This window comes from Pempheris klunzingeri, chromosome 17 (assembly GCF_042242105.1).
Source record: "Pempheris klunzingeri isolate RE-2024b chromosome 17, fPemKlu1.hap1, whole genome shotgun sequence".
Taxonomy (NCBI): Eukaryota; Metazoa; Chordata; class Actinopteri; order Acropomatiformes; family Pempheridae; genus Pempheris; species Pempheris klunzingeri.
The window spans coordinates 9,587,205-9,605,430 of NC_092028.1; the positions used below are offsets into that span (position 1 = coordinate 9,587,205).

At 43.8% G+C, this 18,226-nt stretch overlaps 3 protein-coding genes across 4 annotated transcripts in view; 2 read left to right on the top strand and 1 right to left on the bottom strand.

Annotated features, from left to right (window-relative positions):
* trir (telomerase RNA component interacting RNase) overlaps window positions 1-18,226 on the bottom strand; it is a 93,397-nt gene that overhangs the window by 19,796 nt on the left and 55,375 nt on the right. The window lies entirely within an intron of this gene.
* On the top strand, window positions 6,402-11,649 carry txn2 (thioredoxin 2). The gene is made up of 4 exons (XM_070848693.1): window positions 6,402-6,555; window positions 8,121-8,398; window positions 9,751-9,874; window positions 10,022-11,649. Exons 1-4 carry the CDS (start codon window positions 6,547-6,549, stop codon window positions 10,136-10,138), a joined length of 528 nt encoding a protein of 175 aa, XP_070704794.1. The 5' UTR covers window positions 6,402-6,546; the 3' UTR covers window positions 10,139-11,649.
* myh9b (myosin, heavy chain 9b, non-muscle) overlaps window positions 17,211-18,226 on the top strand; it is a 31,707-nt gene continuing 30,691 nt past the window's right edge. For both annotated transcript variants that reach the window (XM_070847611.1, XM_070847612.1), the window contains exon 1: window positions 17,211-17,462. The gene's annotated coding sequence lies outside the window, so the exon portion shown is untranslated. The remainder of the gene's footprint in view (window positions 17,463-18,226) is intronic.

The following is an 18,226-nucleotide window of genomic DNA, read 5'->3' on the forward strand; positions in this document are numbered from 1 at the left end:
ACAGAAGTGGTGGTTTTAAAGTGAGCAAAGCTTTGTGTGCCTGTGAGAGAGTGTGTGTGTGTTTATACATGAGGGAAATGGAAGCTGGGAGGGAGACAGGTGTGGAGTGTTTGTTCAGGAGAGCTCCCGCCACACCTGCTGTGACACTCTTCCAACTCTTTAGATGGTACAAACAAACACGTAGCCTAAATATGGGCGTGTACACAGACAAGCACTTTATCTGCCACGATTTCCAGGATTTCAGGATTTATCATTAGATTGGATTTATGCAATCTTAGGAAATTAAAGGCCTATACATAGTATTCCAGCAAATAATTTTGTTTAGAATATCTTTAGCTGCAACACTTTTTATTTTTTACTTTTATTTTTTTTTTATTATATAAAACAGCCTGTAACAGTAACCATCTGTCCACCCTAGAAAATAGCACATAGTAAATAGCACTTTACTATGTAATTATAATTAGATATGCAGTTACATGAAAAGGCAGCCTTCATTTGCAGTATACCTCATGAAGTCGCATTGTACTACATGTAAAGGATATCAGCTCCATTTCAGTATCAGGGTCTTATTAATGAATACATATGTAGGACATATGTAGAGTTCCATTAAGATATAATGGTTTATATTGAGCTACACTACCAAATAAGATGCTATAATTTCCCCAAAGAGTCAACAGTAGGGGTCAAAATAAAACATTTATAAAAGGGCCAATGTCTTTTTTTTTTTTTTTACAGAGGACAACATAAAGGTCAGCCCCCCTCATCACCCCAGTGACTTTCAACTGAAGCAGGCCTCATTTGATTGGTAAAAAAGGTTCTTCTCATCCACAACCAGTGTTTATCTTGCGGCCTTGATGACCTCAAGAAGAAAAAGAAGAAATGTTGATTCATACGTGCCTGTTAGAAGCAAAATGATGTGAAGGCCGTTCACAGGACTTCTTGTACTACATTAGAGCAGATAAGCTGTTTCACAAAGAATATACTCGATTTGTTTCGGGAAATATGGCACTCTTATTCACATATCAGTGCACTGTGGGCATGTTATCGTGCTGACAAAGACTACGTACATCCTCAAAGCCATGTTTGTTTTTCCCTAACTTTGTCGGCCCTATTCTGTGTTCTTTTACCACTGTTGTTGTTATTATTGCGGTTTTCATTCTCTTTTCCTTCGTATGTCTTAATGTTGTCTGTGCTCATGCCTTGACGCCTCTGTTGTGTCTGAAAATTGCGATACATTTAAAAGAAAGGGAGAAAGAAAGACACCTCAGCCAAGTGAAGTAATTTTGTTCTGCTGTCACCCATATCAAAGCACATATATTATTACCATGATAATAAAATAATAATAATAAACGAACTGAAAATGTCCGTGTACGTATTTGTGCGCGTACGAGTGTGTGTGGACAGATATAAGGTGACTGAAAGAAAAAGAAGAGTGCGCAGCCCGTTCCAAAACAGAAGAAAGGGGAAAGAAAAACAAGCAAAGGGAGAGGTTAGGAGAGTGCCAGTAAGAAAGGATGAGAGAAGGGGGGGCGAGGAATTTAAGTCTCAAAGTTATTTTTAAACCAAGAACAGGAACTCTACTGTTGACTTCCCAAACACTGCAACATAGATCAGTATAAGAGTTGAGCTGGGAAAAGGGAGGGTACACACACACACACACACACACTAAAACTCACACAGCTGTCAGGTGTGTCATCCCATACACGTGTCTACATCCAAGCACATTCCTGTCAACATTTTCTATATTACAGGTTCACAAATTCACACTCTCATCGTAATGTAAATACAGTACACAGCTCTGTATATTGGAGATGCTTAAATGAGGAAGGCGTTCATTTACACTCCCTGTTATCCCATATATATATATATATATATATATATATATATATATAAATACACACACAGTGTATACATATATATTGCATTGGGCCTAATTGGCTATACTCAAGACATGGTGTACATAAATTCAGAATATCCCAATTACAGGCCAGTGGTAAGCATATAAAGAAAGAGAGAAGTCACAACACTTTAAAAAGATGGCCAAAAAAGGAGACTAAAATATCACAGTGGATACAGTTTCACACTAATTGAAATAAATACAAGGTCATCAACTGTAATCATCCCTCTTGGCGCAATCTGCTCAACAACAGGCTTTATACTGTGTGCTTTTCCACCGGGGTTACCACCAGGCTGTTATTATCAAATAAAGACGCCTGGGCTTATGGGGAGTGAGCTGGGACAAAACTCACACACAAAAGCGAGGGGGAGCGTTCTGTGTACGCAGAGAACACACACACCCTGCCATTCATGCGTGCTTTGTCAGGGGCCGATATGAAACCTCAGCCTCGTCAATGGCTGTTGTATTCCCAACTGCAGGCTTGTGCAGCCAGGATGGGAGTGGGAATAAACAGCCACGAGAGGGGGGCGATCAGGTGCAGCAGTTACGACGATCCCAGGAAGTCGTTATCTGTTAGGAGACGCCCGGTACAGTTGGCTCTGCGTCACAGAGTATCATTTCCTCTTGACCTTTGGCCCGGGTCAGCGCCTTCTGTGACGAGCAAGGTCAGCCTCAGCACGCACTCTGGGTCCTGGCGCTCCTGATGGGGTCAGAGGAAACTGGGTCACCTGTACCTGTTCGTCAGTGGATAGATATGCATCTTACTGATGCTGCCCACTCCACCAACCACCCAAGGCAAGGTCGCGCCATCCCCTCTGGATCCCCCCCCTCCTTTTGCGTCTTCGCCCTCCCCTCACCTCTAAGGTGTCACAGAGAGCACCCTTGTTCTAGCCCTCTCCTCCTGTCCACCGGGACCCCTCAAAAATCCCAGATATCCCTGCAATTTCCGGTGCAATGTTTATTCGGCGGAAAGAGGGCTGGGGGGTGAGCTACCTTGAAAAAAGAGCCTCACTCACAAACAGTTTGGGCTGCGCTGAAGGGTAAACATGTGCAGGAGGGGTATGCGAGGCGAGCGGTAAGAAGGACTGAGGCTCGTGTGTTCTGGTCCTGACACACAGATCCCACCTCAGCACGGACACAGAGCACTGCTCTGTTCAGGACCCAACGGCCACAGTCCAATAAACCTACCACCTCCTGGCTCTTCCATGGACAGCGGCCTCTGCTGGAGCAACGAGGACACGACACAAAAAAACAGGGAAGAGCAAACACATCAAGAACCTGAAATAAACATCTCAGCACTGTGTTAACAAGGGGGACTAGGTAAGTTATTTTATTCACCAATAGCCAAAGAGGGGGTGGATGCAGCACCCTGTAGGGTGTACACCCTAATGAAAGGTGTTTGTTCCTCTGTATGTTATTTGTTAGGAGTAAAAAACATGACATAATAATGCAAACAGGTTCAACAGCTTCTCCTGCTATACTTAACAGAACCCGAACACATCATTGTGTTGTAGAGATGTTTTCCAGACTGTTATCAAAGATTACAGAGATACAGATCCATCTAATTAAAGAATAGATATAGAACAGCATATAGAGAGGAACAGTCAAGATGAATAGACCTGCACAGATTTTTTTTTTACTGTATCCATAATGTTTTTCATATGCTCAAAGGACTCATTCAAGAGCCAGTCAGAACATAACAAGACATAAATCAGAAATGCATATTAGCACACAGCCAGAGCCTCTAGACCCGAGGAAGTCAGTGGTCTGCCTTCTTTGGCTGGCCAACAGCATCTCACTTCCTCGTCAATGAGAGCAGCTGCTGCCGCGGCACAGGTAGGGAACGGATGGGGGCGTCTGGGTAAGTGCAGGGTGAGGGCGGGGGGGAGTTTTCAGGGAGCAGGAGGGGCACTTGCAGGCGGGAGTCCGGGTGACAGATGGGAGGGAGGAAATGGGGGCGTCTGTCTCTCCTGAGGCTTGCCGCTGACTCGGGCTCTCTGTGGCTTGTTGCCCCCCTGCATCTGGATACAAATAGCTGCTGCTGGTTCTTTGCAGTGATGGAGTCCTTCTCATTTCTGTCTGCTATGCCCAGACTTTGTAACCACTTACAGAGTCTGACATCTTCCTCCCTCTCAGTGAGGGATGGCACGACATATTTCTGTTTCCCTGCACAGCCCACCTTATAGCTCCTCTTTCTCCTCTTTTGCTGCTGCTTGTCTTTGATCCCAGCATCCTCTGATGTCTGAAGTGGAGTCACCAGTCTGCCCTGCCTGCCTCTGTTCCTGCCAGTGGCTCCTACAGGTGGACAGAGGTGAGAAACCAGCAGCGAGTCCTGCTGTCTGCTTTGTGCCTGTGGGCTTGCTGCAGACCATGTTCCCCCTGACCTGAAGCCCACTGCATTCAACACTGCGCTGGGCTGAATATCCTCTGAGAGTGCATCATCGAACGCCAGCGGACACACGATTGTACGAGCGGGGTTGCCTGTCTGTATATCCGTAAAGGTGTGTGCATCTGAAGCCTCAGTGGGGTGTGTATGTGCAGGCAGCACAGCTCTGGACCTGTAGAACATAGAGCGCAGTCGTCGGTGTGGGGGCAGGCTGGCGGAGAGCCCAGGCGGTCCAATGCTGCGAAACAGCGTAGGAGGTCGAAGACTGGAAGAGGGTCTCGAAATTCCAACTTTGCTCTCAGTGCTTTTATGCATCCTGTACAAAAGGGTTCAAACACTTTCCGTACACGCTTCCACAAGGGTGATCAAAAAGACCTTGTGCTGATTTTATAAAAGCAATCTTCTTCACAGCTTCTCTTCTCTCAGAGCTGACAAAAAAAATAGATAAAATGTCCAAATGGAGGTAGGTTTGCTTTTGCAGGTACAGAGTGTTGCACAAAGGCGACAAAACAGTGGTAATGGAGGTAGAAGAAGGAACGCAGAGGTGTGATAGCAGAGTAAAGCATACAAGTATCAGCCATACAACACAGAGGGAGTCTGACTCTTCACCCATACATGAGGATGCTTGTGGTTGCCATGACAGATGACCAGTGGAAATGACTCGAAGAACCAAGGCTTGTCCTTCCTTATGTGTATCATCTGATCCTGGACATGCTCACCACAGTGACTCCACGCTTCAGTGATCCTCTCTATGGAGAATTTTCCTCGCCTGATGGCTTATCTGTGTTCCTCTCTGTCCACTGTGTTGTTCAGTCAGTTTGAGTCTGACTTTTTTCACTGAACCCACCCACCCTCTCTCTCTTTCATCCTGTTGCCCTCTTTGGACATGAAAGGTACAGTCCATCGACTATTCCCTCTCAATAAGTCATGGCTTCATTGTGAGCAGAGAGCAGGGGGAGTTATTCATTTACTGAAATGTTTTTACATTTCTGTTTGTGCACTGATTATATAGAATAGACATGTTTATTACTAAGGTTTAGAGGTCTTGGTATTATGTGAAGCTACAGCCACCAGCTTAGCATAAATACTGGAAACAAGGAGAAACAGTTTGGCTCTTATTGTTACTTATTCACATGTTATGACTAGTGTTTTAAATCCACGTGAGCTATTTCTACATCTATATCTTGTTCAAGGGCATTACATTAACAAAATATAACGTATTAATTTGCGAGTTTTAGAGTTGCTTGTAGGTAGATTTTTTATACAGGTCCCTATTTGCATATTTATTTTGGTCCAGCGGTTTCCAATTTAAGGGTCATGATAATAAGAAACATCAACATTTCGCTACGCAAATCTATATCCTTTTTTTTTACTTTGCAGATTCAAATTGTTAGTAGAAAATATAAATCATATAATACAAATCAAAATATTGTTGTATCAATAAGACTCATTGATGCCCAAGGGGAAATTCACAAGCCACATTGCAGTATATAAAGTAATTTATATAATTAAGTTAAAATAGCCCCACAATTAAAATGATATACACATGAATGTACATATGAATCCACCAATAATCACTGTCCATCATGTAATATATATTAGTCTTATGCATATTTTGATGCTAATATTGTTTTACTTTCAAATAAGTAAAAATTTGAAAGCAGGACTTCTCCCACCACTGCTGGTCTCATTTTAACAATACAATGTATTTCGTAAGATTATCACGTTGACAAAAGTACAATATTTTACTCTGAATCACACTGGAGTAAAAGTGTAAAGTAAATGGAAATTCTCAATTAGAGCATCTCAGAATTGTACATATGCAATACTTGTATAAACGTACTCTTCACCTCTGACTGTAAGTTGTACAGAATTTATGCATTTAAAAATAAAAATACATGAAAATAAAAATATGATCTGCATTGCTTTTTCTAATTGGACCCCCGTGTACTTCCCGGCCTGACCAGGAGGTGGCGCTACTCACAGCGCTGCGGCCATAAGAGGTGATAGAAAGCACCAAAGCGGAAGTTCTTCATTGGTCCGCGAGGCCAAGATCAGCGCTAGCCAAGCAGCAAGGTAAACACGGACAAATGCTCGGTACTGCTTTAATTTGTCTGTGCTCTGTGTGACATTAGGGGATGTGTTGTGAAACTTTCCGGGTTGTGTGATTCACGACGAGAGGAGGAGACGGTGGGTAAGGTTAGGAGGAGGAGGAGGAGAAGAAGAGGAGGAGGAGGAGGAAGAGGACGAAGAGGGCAAAGTCATGCGTAACGTAGGTTAACGTTAATGGAGCCGCCGGTAGATACGCAGCAAACACAAGAAGCCCTGAAAACACTTCAAGTTGCTAGTGACGGTTGTGAGGAAGGAAATATTCATAAACGGGAATTTGTCTGTTTTAAGCTCGGTTGTGTCTTTATCTTAGTGTGTGTGTGTGTTTGTGTGTGTGTGTGTGTGTGTGTGTGTGTGTGTGTGTGTGTGTCTGTGTCTGTGTCTGTGTCTGTGTCTGTGTCTGTGTGTGTCTGTGTGTGTGTGTGTGTGTGTGTCTGTGTGTGTCTGTGTGTGTTAACAGCAGAGCAACATGGCTGTGAGAGGACAGGAACTGTTAATCATGTTAAACTCAATTAACCACTACAGCTATGGAAACACTAGCTAATAGTAGCATAGAGGAGCACTGCTAAAGTGTCTGATAAGTAAACTAGCTCACCTGCTCTAAATCAACACTACAAATCTAATAACCGAGCAAGTTAACAGTTTAAATGATGTTTAAACCCCCTGTAACAGGGTTTAATGTGTATGGATAGCAAAAGGTTAAATATTTCTGGTGTTTTTTTTATTATATCTGCTGTCTGCCAGCCCTGTGAGGTGAGCTATGAATCAGTTTAATGGGTCCCAGGGCTGCAGAATGATTTTAACTGCCAGGCAGTGATAAGATCTCAACAAGAGCTGCAGCTAAATGTAATATTCTTTGGATTTGAAGTGATTGAATTAGCCGATTCAGCCCACAGAATATAACTCTGCAGTAAGTTTGATTACTTATTGGTAATTATGATTATGATTATGCATGTAAATATTTTTTGGGTTCTGGACTGCTGGTCAGTTCTGGGGTTCTGGGAAATTGATTGATCACCATTTTCTGACATTTATAGATAAATGGTTTATACGTTATCTAAGAAAATAATCAACAGATTAATCAATAATTAAAGTAAAGTCAGTGGCAGCGCTAACTTTAGTTATCAATTAATTCTGCAGGTTCTTTGCTAAGTTAACTTATTTAGATGTCAGCCAGCAAGCTTTTCAATTTATTTTTATAGGTAGCTATAATAATAAATCAAATCAGCAAATATTCTCATCCGATGAGCTGGAACCAGTGACCTTCAATTAATTAATTAATTCTTTCAGCTCTAATCCTAATCCTGCCAAGTAACTGGTGCCAACTTGTAATGCTGCCGATATACGTAAAGTGGATTCAAGCTTCTTTTACTTTAAATCAGATAAGACCTGTTGTAGTTTTTCATGGAAATGTCAGTGTCCAGCCTGCATAATGCTGACTACCATGACATTACACTCATGGGGGACTTTAGCTGAACTTGTTTGTGCTTCAGCTAAACACACATAAACCATGCAGGAACACACACCTACCCATGCGACACCCTGCACACAGACACCCACAGCAGCATGTAGAGAATGGCTGTAAACATGCTGCTCTTACATAAGTGTCCTCATGGTGATACAGTAAAAGCATTGTACAGTCCTTCAGCTTTTTCCTCAGCCAGTGTCACGCTGCCCCCAAATCACAATGACTACTATTAATCAACTTTCTTTTGTTGTTTCACACAGATGGCTCACAGGCTGCTAGTACGTAGAATTTGGACAATCTCTGTGAAAGATATCCGCCGTCTCCCAGCGTCAACCGCCGCCACCGCCTCCCCTTCTTTCTCAGCCTCCCTGCAGCCCTCCACAACCCGGGTCTCCTTCCTCTCTCCCTCACGCACTCTGCCTCGCTCCCTTCCTCACACCTCCCGCCGCGAAGTCTCCTTCAACGTTCAGGACCACGAGGACTTCACAGAGAGGGTCGTCAATAGCGAACTGCCCGTGCTAATTGACTTCCATGCACAGTGAGTTCCCCAGGGGGAGACTATGGGGAGGTGTAGACGAAGAAAAGCAAGAAACGCTTTGCCTTCGAGAACAAATGACAATATAGTGTTTCACACTTTACTTAAAGCAGCAGGTCACATGATTAGAATCTATACATGCCCTGTTGACTGAATAGCTAGAATCCTGAAGATGAGGCACCATAAAAACCTATATAGAGCTGGTCTTTAGATTTTAGTTAGAAACACTGATTTTGCCTTAAAAGGCAAAGAAATATAAATAAGCATCCTCTCAGCTAGTTTTTTTTAATGCTAGTAAACCAGCAATAGTCGCTATATTCTCAGTGACCATGGCTGACAGCTGCTGTGCTGGAGCAGTTCAACCAGAGAGATCATTAGATAATGTGAATTAACATTTATGTGGGGACTGTTGTTTTGGGGTTCAGGCACTGACCTTGGAAAAGACCTTGTTTAACAAGCGCCCTGCTTGTTTAAATGACCATATTAAGTGTTCAATACAGCTTGTGTGTCTTGCTATTTAAAAATAAATCAACATGTACACAACTGAGCGTTGGGATTCCACTCTCAAGTCATGTGAGGTTACACAACAGCTACAGAAAGACAGCCACTGGATATCCTGTGTCCAGTAGAGGGGTTCCTTTCTTCCTAGGCTGTAGATTAGTTGACATAAATTTAGCTTGATATGCATTCTAAGAGTTGGGCCTCTTTCACCGAAAACGTTTTGACCTGTCGCAGCAAAATGAATGAGTTGTATTTGGCAAATGGAACATCCTTGCTCCCTACGGTCCAATACTAATAATAGATCTACTTCACCATGGCACTGATACAAACAACCAATAGACTATTTAAAATGAGGTTATTACTGAAGCAGCACAAAGGACAGAAACAATTATACTCACGTCTCATATTCTTTTTTTTTTTTTTTTTTTTATGAATAAACATGAGTTGTTGCTGTTCCCACAGATAGTTTGCTAAATCTACAGCATTGCAATCCTACTGTAGTCTCACGCCTCCATTACACATTCAAGGGACTGGAACATCTTTCATGATGGCGGACCTCGTCACAGGACAGAGGAGTGAGGGCGGGATGAAACATAATTAGCTAAACCACTGGTATTGATCATGCTGGCACACTGGCTTCCTGGGACTCTTGAATTAAATGGAGATCTCCTTAAAGTAACATTTTAAACATTTCTACCCTTAAAATTAAGCGAAAAAAGACGTGACCTGCTTTTGAGCTGATTTGCTCAGTGCTTTAAAATCCTCAGTAAATAGTCCCGGTGCTGGTCGTACTCTATACTCCTGTCTTTCCCTGAATGAACACTTTGACATTGGTTCTGTTTGTGTGTTTTCAGGTGGTGTGGTCCCTGTAAAATCCTTGGGCCAAGGTTGGAGAAGGCTGTGGCAAAACAGAAAGGCCGCGTTGCCATGGCAAAGGTTGACATAGATGATCACACAGACCTGGCTATCGAATACGGGGTGAGATTTACAGATTTGTGGCACAAAATTGGACAGAAATTTGCTAAAGGACAGTACATTGCAGTCGCAGTACTTGATGTGTTACTTGTTGTTAAGTTATATTATTACTTGTCTCGTCTTATAACCCGTATCTTGGTCTGTCTTCAGGTGTCTGCCGTTCCAACAGTAATCGCCATGCGAGGGGGCGACGTCGTCGACCACTTTGTGGGGATCAAAGATGATGATGAGCTGGACTCATTTGTCAGCAAGATCATTGGACAATAAACCAGCTGTCCCCGCCCTTCTTATCACCACCGTTATGGTGCTGCTTTGTATGATTCTGGCACGGCCGGCAGCCCTTAGCCGCCATTTCGAGCCTGTTTAGCAACAGGCAACAAATAAACAAACCAGTCCCAGCTGGCAAACTCTCAAGTGCTCACACCCATCCCAAGACACACCACTGCTTCAGCTTTGCATTATCGCTTCTGTCTCTGTCTCCATCTTTTATTTCCTTTGTCTAGTGATGGGTGTGTGCCTTCATCAACCTTTAAGTTCATGCCGTGCTCCATTTCACGCAGTTCAATTTATTTTTTTATTATGTGGTGGGTTCAAGGTCCTGTTCATACTACTAGAGCAGCTGAGCCGGTGTGTAACAGTCTGTTAACGTTTGTAGAACGGAAAAATGCACCGCTGTACTGCAATTATACTGTATAACATGAGGGATGAGCATTGATAGTTGTAGTGGCGGAGAGGATGTAACTTAACCTGACTACTGAATGAGGTTCGTGACAGTGTTACCTGTAGTTCCTGCTTTTGTCCACACGATGGTGGCGTTTCCTAACATCGCAATGCCGCAGGGTCATTTTACACCATTATGCCTAACAATGTGAGAGAGGAAACTGTGTGTGTGTGTGTGTGTGCGTGCGTGCGTGTGTTTGTATGCGCACTTTTCTGTGTGTGTGTCTCTGAGTCCTGACTGTGAAACAAGCAGGAATTGCAAATACGAGTTTAATTTAGTTTATTACTGAAATGAACTCCATGTACCGAAAACATGACCAAGTGAAGTAATAAAGGAGTCAAACGATGTTCTGCATTTGGATTGTGTTCTTGTTTATGGTTGAAAAGTAGATCTTGGTTTAAATGTGCCTAAAAACGCTGATGCAATAATTAAGTTATTTACTTTCTCTTTGTTGTTTTGGCAGCAATGGAGGATATGGGAGCTTATGGGGTGGAGGAGTCTTTTAAGTTTCTCTCACCAGGGAAACAGATGGGAGGTTTTCTCAGAGTCAGACTTGAGGTAGCTCTCAGTTATTCCCTGTTTTAATGCATGTCGGCGTTCTTGTGTCCTCCATCTCTCCACCTGCTGCCTGAACATGTAGGTGTTACTCATGCTGCCACAACCGTCTCATCAGTGTCACCTAAATGCCTACACATCACCCTCCACTTATTGCTGCCCTTTAAATTACCTCTCATCCCCCCCAAATCATCAGTGTCTGCCTTCTCGTCTTTCTGTCTTGCCTTTGTAATGGCTTGAGTCTAGCACCTGGCCGCACGTCATCTGCTGAACCACCTTTCTCTCCGCCATTTAACCTCTCATTTTTCAGTTTCACCTGCCTGCCTCTCACAGTCCAAATATGCGTGAGTCAAGCCTTTGAACAAAGTAAACATCACACCAACACTGAGTGGGCCCCACGCAGGCGCCTCTGTGCTGTAGAGGTCTGACTTGTGGGGCTGTCTGCTTGTTTGGAAATTGCTATGGTTCCCAATTGTAAAAGTAATAAATCGGTGTGTTATCACTTGGCGTTGCAATTAATTAATGGGAGTTTTATTGGCATAACAGCTTATAACAAAAAGAGTTAAGTACTTTTCCAGTGGTTTACCTGGAAACACCATGTGTGTGTGTAGACAGTAGGATTAAAGTGTTTCTGCCTGTGGAAAAAAAAAACCACTTGAGTAAATGAGGTCAAATGGGGCTGAAGGAGAGCGGGGAGTACCTGCAGCCAGAGAGTCACTCCAGTCATCATTTCATCATCCCCTCCTCTCTGACGACTCGCTAACCGAAAAACATTCCCTGCCTGCCCTCCCATCCCGGCATGTCATTACAGAGCCCACAGCTGACAGAGTCATGGCGGGGGCCTTCAGGCTGCTTATTAAGCGCACATCATTTGACATGCTCCATCTGCACTTTTAGTGGTCCTGGCTTGGATTAGATCATTGCAGATGAAGCTCAGGGATGTGCTCATGCAGAATACGGAGCTGCTCGGTAGCAACCACAGCCAGAGACCAAGTGGTTTTTGAATTGGGGAATTCCACTGGCATTATGTTAAGCAGGTGTGAGTGAAGCGAGTGATCCAGATGTACAAAAGCAGTTGTTGCGTGCCAGATGAAAGGCATTCCTGCATAGTTTTGAGATGTCTGGGACTGCGTGACAGCATCTTGTGTTAATGACCTGCCATTTTAACCGCTTTCTGCCTCTTCTGTCTGTTTCTCTGCCTCTTAATAATCAGTGACTGGTCTCGAGGCCTCACAGGATTCACACTCATGAACTAAGCTGCCCCCCTTCACACACACACACACACGCTCACACTTCCTGCTCATCCTCTTTGTCTGCCTTTAGACGGAGGAAAGAGGTGACTGAATAGATGACGACAAGCTCCAAAGGTTCAAGAACAGCACGTAACCCTACACCTCTTCCGCCAAAAACAATTGACCACACCTCCATCCTTGCTCCGCTGTCTCTCTCTCTTACTCAACCACTCTTGTGACCATATAAGGCAAAAAAAGACAGGAGAAGCCAGCGGCTGCTGCTGCTGCTGCTGAGCAAACGGACCGAGAGGCAGAGCTGCAGATTTCTTCTAGTGACTCTCTCCCAGCTTGTCCGCCTCTCTCAGCCTGAAACTGTTAGTGTTTGCTGTGTGTTTGTTTGAAATGAAGTTGTCTGTCACTGATCCAAATGCTTTTGCTATGTACGTGTGCGTGCGTGTGTGTGTGTGTGTGTGTGTGTGAAGGAGAGCCAGCAACTCTGTAACAACACCCAGATCTGGCACGGCCTGAGAGCATTCTGTGTTTGTAGTAAATACATAGCTGTATTTATATTTGAAACACATGCTGCCCTCCACCTTGTTAGGTCTCCATTCTGTTCCAGACAAATACCAACCCGAGAGACAGACAAAGCCACCACTGTTGCTGTTTATATCACTCCATCTTTTTCCCATGCGACATACACATGGCTTATAATACCACATTGACTTAGAGTTGTCGCCAAATGAGTGCGAGTGAGAAATGAGCAAAGAGACTTCTCACAAAAGCTTTGCGTATTTTGCCTTTACTCCACATTCCAGCTTTCTGTGAGTCAACATGTGTCTTATCACTCCTTCCTGTGTACTAATTACTAAGGAAAGGAGGAGGATGGGGGTGCTGGAAACACGGCGAGACTGAAGGACAGAAGGCAGAATGAATGACCACCACTCTGTTTGTATTATCCTAAAAGCTGCAGGTGCTCTAAGTGAATCTTTGTGATTCTGGCCTTTTAGGTACACACAAGCAAACACTTGGCTTTATCATGTCAAGAGGCTGTGTGAACTGAAGCAAGTTGCGTAAATAGTATTGGCAGCGGTTTGTTCATTACTGGGGAATGATGTTGAACAAAACCTGAGGGTTGGTTGCTGGAATGACGGGCAGTGTGTTTACACTGGGCTCGCATTCAAGCCTGTGTGCTGACTATTCTCCCACTGTATGTCAGCTAAGAGCATCTGGGTCAGACATGAACCTATTTCCTCGAAGATTTGACACAGATCTGAGCCACTGGATATACACACACACACACACACACACACACACATATCTATATATGTATGTCTCATGCACGAGGGCACGGACACACACATTCTCACCAAGATGCTCAAGCGCACAAACACATGAATTCACACAAGTAATTAGACAGAGAGTGGTCAGTGAGTTAACATGCCACCCTTTCAACATACTGTCACTGAATGGGTCCCTTTCTTTCTGACTGGGTGATATAATGGCTCTACACACCCTGAATTACAGACACACCCTGCTGCTGCTATTACAACCAACTGCAGGAAAAGGAGAGAGAGACTAGGTCACAGTGAAAGGGAGAGCGGGAGACAGCGAGAGGGAGGGAGATAGTGAGGTCAGAAGTGTCCATATTTGGTAATCCATGCCTGCACTTTAATCCCACACTTCTGTCTGTGCCCAGTTCTGTTTGTTTTGTGTTTTATGCCATTGTTGTGTAACTCATGTAGTTTTTCAGCATATTGCTTTTATTATAAGAAACCTTTTGTAATGTTGCTTCATTCAACTTTATTAATATATTTCTTTTATGTAAGAAGTCCCTCTCTGCTTGTACTCCCCCTCATTCTCCTCCTCTAGCCCCCACCCCCCAGGCATCTGGTCCTGCTCAAGTAATGGGTAACAAGGTGACCTTCGACCTCTCCGCTGAAATAGTCGGATATTTCCCATCCATCCCCAAGAGCGAGAGTGTGATATTTATTGAATTTTCCAGGCAAGCATGCCTGAGCGTTCAATGTTTTGCTCTGCATACATGTGATGCCCAGCTGCCAAGCGTATAGGAAAACACACAGACGCATTCCTTTCATAATGACACACAGCGAACATAAATCACACATTGGACAGAAAATGTGATTTTCCTGTTTGTCAGTGGATGTCAGCCATACCTGGGGCCCTGTTATGATGCGACTTTTGGGAGTAAATCTTCATAAGGGTTTCCTTTGTGTGGTGTGCTGAATGTGCAGTTATGTTGTTTGATTGCAGTGTGTGCTGATGCCACTTGCAGATAGTTTATTCCTGGACCTGAGAGCAGCAGCATCATCACACAGACCCCCACATCCCTGCCAGGTAAAAACTCTAAAAAGTACTGATTCACCAAAATAAATGTTTCATGTGTCCTCATTGTAATTGACTATAAAGTGGAAGTCATTGGGCACTATTAGCTAAGTAACCCTGGATATTGTTACATACAGTTGAAGATTGATTTAGATTGGCTTGATTAAGTTTGTATTTCTCTTGGCAGAAGCTTGACAATTTAACCCTCCAGAGTCTTGGGGTAAAATGGCCGTTTTTTTACTACTTTTCATTTTACCTTTGTGTTTCCCATTAAACCTGTTTAGCTTGCTTTCTTTGTGTTTGTGTCTTTGACGCCGACGGGCGGTCCGAGACTCTGAAGAGTTAACCATTTCTCCATTACTTTCAGGCAAACTTCTATTCTCACTTGCCAACTATAATTTCCACGCACTTCACCACCTGTGGCGTTAAAGTGGATATCATTTAATCAAATCATAATTTTTATTCTTTTTCTCCACAATTTTCTCCCCCACTGAGGTGTATGTACCCCTGGTTGGGAATCACCTTCCTAAATAGTCTTTCCCTCTCAGCTCAGTCTGTGCTACTGATCAAAGCTGATTTCATTACTCAATCTATGTTTCACACAGAGAGAGTGAAAAATATTTATTTTCCATTGCTAATGTCTCCCCGCTGGTTGTGGCATGTGCGTTGGCTCTGTGCCTTCAGCTCAGCTCGGCTAACTGGGCTCAGATCACCCCATCTGAATCCCAGGGGAGTATCTGAAGTCAACAGGTACGCATTGTACTGTTCCCTTCTTCTGTGTAGACTTTGGCAGGGGCGCTGCAGAACTTTCATCTCAATATTCATCATTTCACTCATCCCTTTTCTGTTCAGTTTTTTTGCACCGTCCCGCCACCACCCTCCTCCTTCCTACCAGTGACACACTACTCTCCTTTTCATTCTTATTATTTTCAACATCAAACTAAACAACTACAGTATTTTCCCCATATCTGTGTCTTTTTCTTTGATTTCGTGTATAGAAACGTGTTTTCTCTATCTATAGTATCTCTTTGTCTTCTTCGTTGCTTACACTTTACAGAAACAAGCCAGGCATTTCTAAAGAACCGATGAAAACACACCGAACAAGTGTTTCCCTCACATTAATTAGATCATCCCTTGCAGCGGTTCCCATGCAGCGTAAGCATGTCTGGTCATGTGTGAAGGCTTACCTGTCTGAGTGATGGGAACCTGTGAACCTGTGCGTAAATTGCATAACTGTACTGCATTTTATATTTTCTTGGGTCTCTTGATCTAATGCTTAATCTTACAGGTGCAAAAAAAAAAAAGTAGTAACAGAACATGCTGGAAAGTGCAGTTATAGTCTTTTAAGGGTGAAATCATTAAACCTCCTCTATTTGAGTGGTGGAGTGTGGAAAAATCTGCCATGATCAAACCAGCACTCCACATGAATGTTGAAAGATTACGATTTATTATGAATGTATATGTATATATGTATGACAATCGTTTGCATGTTGAATAGATTTTCAACATCTTTGTACAGTTTGCTAAAATCTCACCCAAAATGTTTTTCCCCCACTTGTATTTGAGAACTTGTATTTGTTTTTTCTCCCTTGGTGGAGAAAGTGGAGTGACATGATTTATTTTTGTAACAGTCACATGATTGCTAAATGTTTTCAATTGTACAACAGTGAGAGGTTACAATGCCCTATGTATATAGGCCACTATAGGACACTGTCCACCCTGCCAAAGTGTCCTTGGCCACACACTAAATCCTTATCAGCCCCATTGGCTTTGTTATGCTATTGGCCCATGACCTCCTTTTGAAGCAGAGGAAGCGGCTAACATAGATTAATAAAGTGCTGTAGTATTAACATGACATCTATAAATACATAATCTTTATTCCTATATCAGACACAGGCAAGTGTCCAGATCCAACATAATTAAAATGTTGCTAGTGTTTGTTAAGTTAAAAAAAATCTCTTTTATCTGTGAAGTGAAAGTATGTTATGTAAGACAAGTACATTAGAGTTGCAAGTTAACAGGTCTCTGTGCATGGGATTTTCCTTATATTTGACAGTAAAACTAGTATCAATCAGTTGTAGCCATCACTGCTACTTTCAGAGCAGACAGTGATCAGACTAGACCCTGTTGACACATGAGGGAGAACCTGGATGATGCAGTTCATCCTGAGAGTGGCTGGTACTTATATGGTCATAAAAATCCTTAGTATGCACATACTTTTCTCATTAAACACAGCTTTATCTGCATTCCCCTCCCACTTCTCGACTCTTTCAAGTTCAGTTTTCTCTGCGCTTTTTCTGCCCTACCCGGTGGCTGTCACTCCTCCAGTCATGCTCGTCTTCCTGATAACATGATTGGTCGAAAATGTTTGGATTATCAGAGCGCGGCTGTGATTGGTCAGAGGGGCGGTACATGCGGGCCCGGGACCCGCCTCGCCCTGGACCGCACCCCGGCTCCCGCTGTCTACGCACTGACTGAAATTACGCGAACCAGTGAGCAGTCAGTGGAGGAGGGAGGGCAGAAGGAAGAGGGAGAGAGAGAGAAAAAAAAAAGATAGAAAGAGTGAGTGAAGTAGAGAAAGAGAGGGAGGAAGCGAAGACTGTAGTTTAGCCAGAACTCGCTGCGAAGCGGCTGTCGACAGCTAAAGAAGTTTGACTCACAGCGACACTGACTGAGCCACCCGGTTGTCGTTAGCCACCTTCTGAACGGCGTCCTGCAACCCCCCCCCCTCAGAAAGCAGGTAATAATCTCAATTTAAGCACTTTTGTCTGCCGTACTGTGTCTCTGTACGCTTTCTGTAACTCATTCAATGTGCCCAGCAAGTGCAGTGAACCAGGAAGCTCGGCTAGCTAGTTCACGGCTGCAACTTCAGCAACCGCGCTGCTGGGTGGAGTGGGACCTCATGAACAGATTTAAACCGAGCTGTCTTTTGACTCCACGGCACCCGAGCACTGATATTATTATCAGTATATTCTTAAAGTTTAATACATGTACGCGTGTCTGCGACTTATGTGAGACGGAGGGTCTTAAGATACAACATTAGCATTGTGGCAGTTGGGGGAAAAGCCACAACGGTAGAGACAGGAAGTGATTCGCTTGAATGAGTTGCAGAAAAGGCCGGTGAAGAGTTTGACGGGATGGAAATGACGAAGTAAAAAGTTAACGCAGACTGCATGTACACCGGCTCCGTCTGGGGACACCGGGGGGGAGTGCGTGATCACTGTGCGTGGTTGGCTTGGACTTTTAACGGTGTGTAACGGTCAGAAACGGACGCCGTGTGTGGCCGGTAATGTGTCTGGCTGGCGGCATGACGTCACTGGTCCACCGGTGAAGTTAAAAAAAAAAAAAAAACGTGCTCTGTTTTTCGGCCGCCGCCGACCAGCTCAGCCTCACTGAACCATGTCATCTGCATGTCTGTGCGCCCTGTCTTTCTTTATGCCCCTGCTGCTCGCACACCGGGGCCCTTGAGGGGCGTTCAAGGGGCTCCCAGGGCACAGGAGGAAT